The following is a 2,500-nucleotide window of genomic DNA, read 5'->3' as shown; positions in this document are numbered from 1 at the left end:
CACACACACACACACATATATATATATATATATATATATATATATGTGTGTGTGTGTGTGTATGTATATATGTATAATGTTTGTATGTGTGTATATATGTATATATATATATATATATATATATATATATATATATATATATATATATATATATATATATATATATATAAATATACATACACATATATACATACACATTTAATACACATATATACACACATTTTAATATATATATGTATATATACACACATACATACACACATACAGTATATATATACATACATACATACTTATATATACACACACATACTGTACATATAGATATATACACATATATACATGCATTTATATATACACATACATATATATACTTACATCATGTATATATTACATGTTATTATGAATGTTACTACATGACGTATACACTTACATCTTTTATATATTACATGTTATTATGAATGTTACTACATGACATATATACTTACATCATGTATAATTACATGTTATTATAAATGTTACTACATGACATATATACTTACATCATGTACATATTACATGTTATTATGAATGTTACTACATGACATATATACTTACATCTTGTATATATTACATGTTATTATGAATGTTACTACATGACATATATACTTACATCATGTATGTATTACATGTTATTATAAATGTTACTACATGACATATATACTTACATCTTGTATATATTACATGTTATTATGAATGTTACTGCATGACATATATACTTACATCATGTACATATTACATGTTATTATGAATGTTACTACATGACATATATACTTACATCTTGTATATATTACATGTTATTATGAATGTTACTACATGACATATATACTTACATCATGTATGTATTACATGTTATTATAAATGTTACTACATGACATATATACTTACATCATGTATATATTACATATTATTATGAATGTTACTACATGACATACATACTTACATCATGTATATAAAACCTTGATATTAATGTTTTTTAAGGGTTTATAGGCAGAATTGTAAGCAGACTGCATGTGTGTATTGAATATTTGGAGAGCATCAAGGTGTGTTCTTGTCTTACTTGATGATTGTGAATGACAGGTACAAAGTTCAAAGAGTGCAGTTCCCCTTTAAGAAGAAGTACAGCAGGAACGCTTGTCTTCAAGTCCAAGGAACATGGACACCAATCCTCCATCTTGGCTCCAAGTTGATCTGATGCTGCACGTCCACCAGGAGAAAAAAGGTGTTGAGTGCAAAAGGTAGATTGTGCTTGGTGGCAGTGACAACATCGGGGACGACCTTTGACCCGGCCTGCAAGACTACAGCAGGTGGTTTGAGGAACATTTAGAACTGGAATGACTTGGAGCAGGAAGGAGGTCCTCGATCAGGAGCGGGAAGAGACGCTGAAGGTGGATCCTGAGCGACATGGAGCCTGTAGGTCAGAGGCCATGGACAAGGTTGCCATGGCGTCCACCGCCTCGCTGTCCGAGTCTCGCCTCAGCCACGACCTCTGCCACGACCTCTGAGCCTGCAGGTAGGACAGCTGCACCGTGGATGCAGAGTCCTTCACACTCTGCCAGTACTCACCTGCACAGAGTTGTATTGTAACTATTGTATTATTGTAACTATTGTATTATTGTAACTATTGTATTGTCCTGTTTAATTATAACTATTGTATTATTGTAACTATTGTTTTGTCCTGTTTTATTGTAACTATTGTATTGTCCTGTTTTATTGTAACATTGTATTATTGTAACTATTGTATTGTGCTATTTTATTGTAACTATTGTATTATTGTTTTATTGAAACTATTGTATTATTACAACTATTGTATTGTCCTGTTTTATTGTAAATATTGTGTTATTGTAACTATTGTATTATTGTAACTATTGTATTGTCCTGTTTTATTATAACTATTGTATTATTGTAACTATTGTATTTTCCTGTTTTATTATAACTATTGTATTATTGTAACTATTGTTTTGTCCTGTTTTATTGTAACTATTGTATTGTCCTGTTTTATTGTAACTATTGTATTATTGTAACTATTGTATTGTCCAGTTTTATTGTAACTATTGTATTATTGTTTTATTGTAACTATTGTATTGTCCAGTTTTATTGTAACTATTGTATTATTGTTTTATTGTAACTATTGTAATATTTTAACTATTGTATTGTCCTGTTTAATTGTAACTATTGTATTATTTTTTTATTGTAACTATAGTATTATTATTATAACTATTGTATTGTCCTGTTTTATTGTAACTATTGTATTGTCCTGTTTTATTGTAACTATTGGATTGTTCTGTTTTATTGTAACTATATACGGCGTGGCGCAGTGGAAGAATGGCCGTGCGCGACCCGAGGGTCCCTGGTTCAATCCCCACCTAGTACCAACCTCGTCATGTCCGTTGTGTCCTGAGCAAGACACTTCACCCTTGCTCCTGATGGGTGCTGGTTAGCGCCTTGCATGGCAGCTCCCTCC

The 2,500-nt window shown here is 30.7% G+C and overlaps 1 protein-coding gene across 2 annotated transcripts in view; it reads right to left on the bottom strand.

Annotated features, from left to right (window-relative positions):
- Positions 1 to 809: 809 nt before the first annotated feature.
- LOC133622752 (histone deacetylase 7-like) overlaps positions 810 to 2,500 on the bottom strand; it is a 156,208-nt gene continuing 154,517 nt past the window's right edge. For both annotated transcript variants that reach the window (XM_061985687.2, XM_061985686.2), the window contains one exon: positions 810 to 1,602. In XM_061985687.2, the coding sequence (XP_061841671.2) occupies positions 1,400 to 1,602 (203 nt within the window). In that variant the 3' untranslated portion in view covers positions 810 to 1,399. The remainder of the gene's footprint in view (positions 1,603 to 2,500) is intronic.

The sequence above is a fragment of the Nerophis lumbriciformis genome, linkage group LG23, assembly GCF_033978685.3.
Source record: "Nerophis lumbriciformis linkage group LG23, RoL_Nlum_v2.1, whole genome shotgun sequence".
NCBI classification, from domain to species: domain Eukaryota; kingdom Metazoa; phylum Chordata; class Actinopteri; order Syngnathiformes; family Syngnathidae; genus Nerophis; species Nerophis lumbriciformis.
This window is presented reverse-complemented; position numbering and strand designations above follow the sequence as displayed.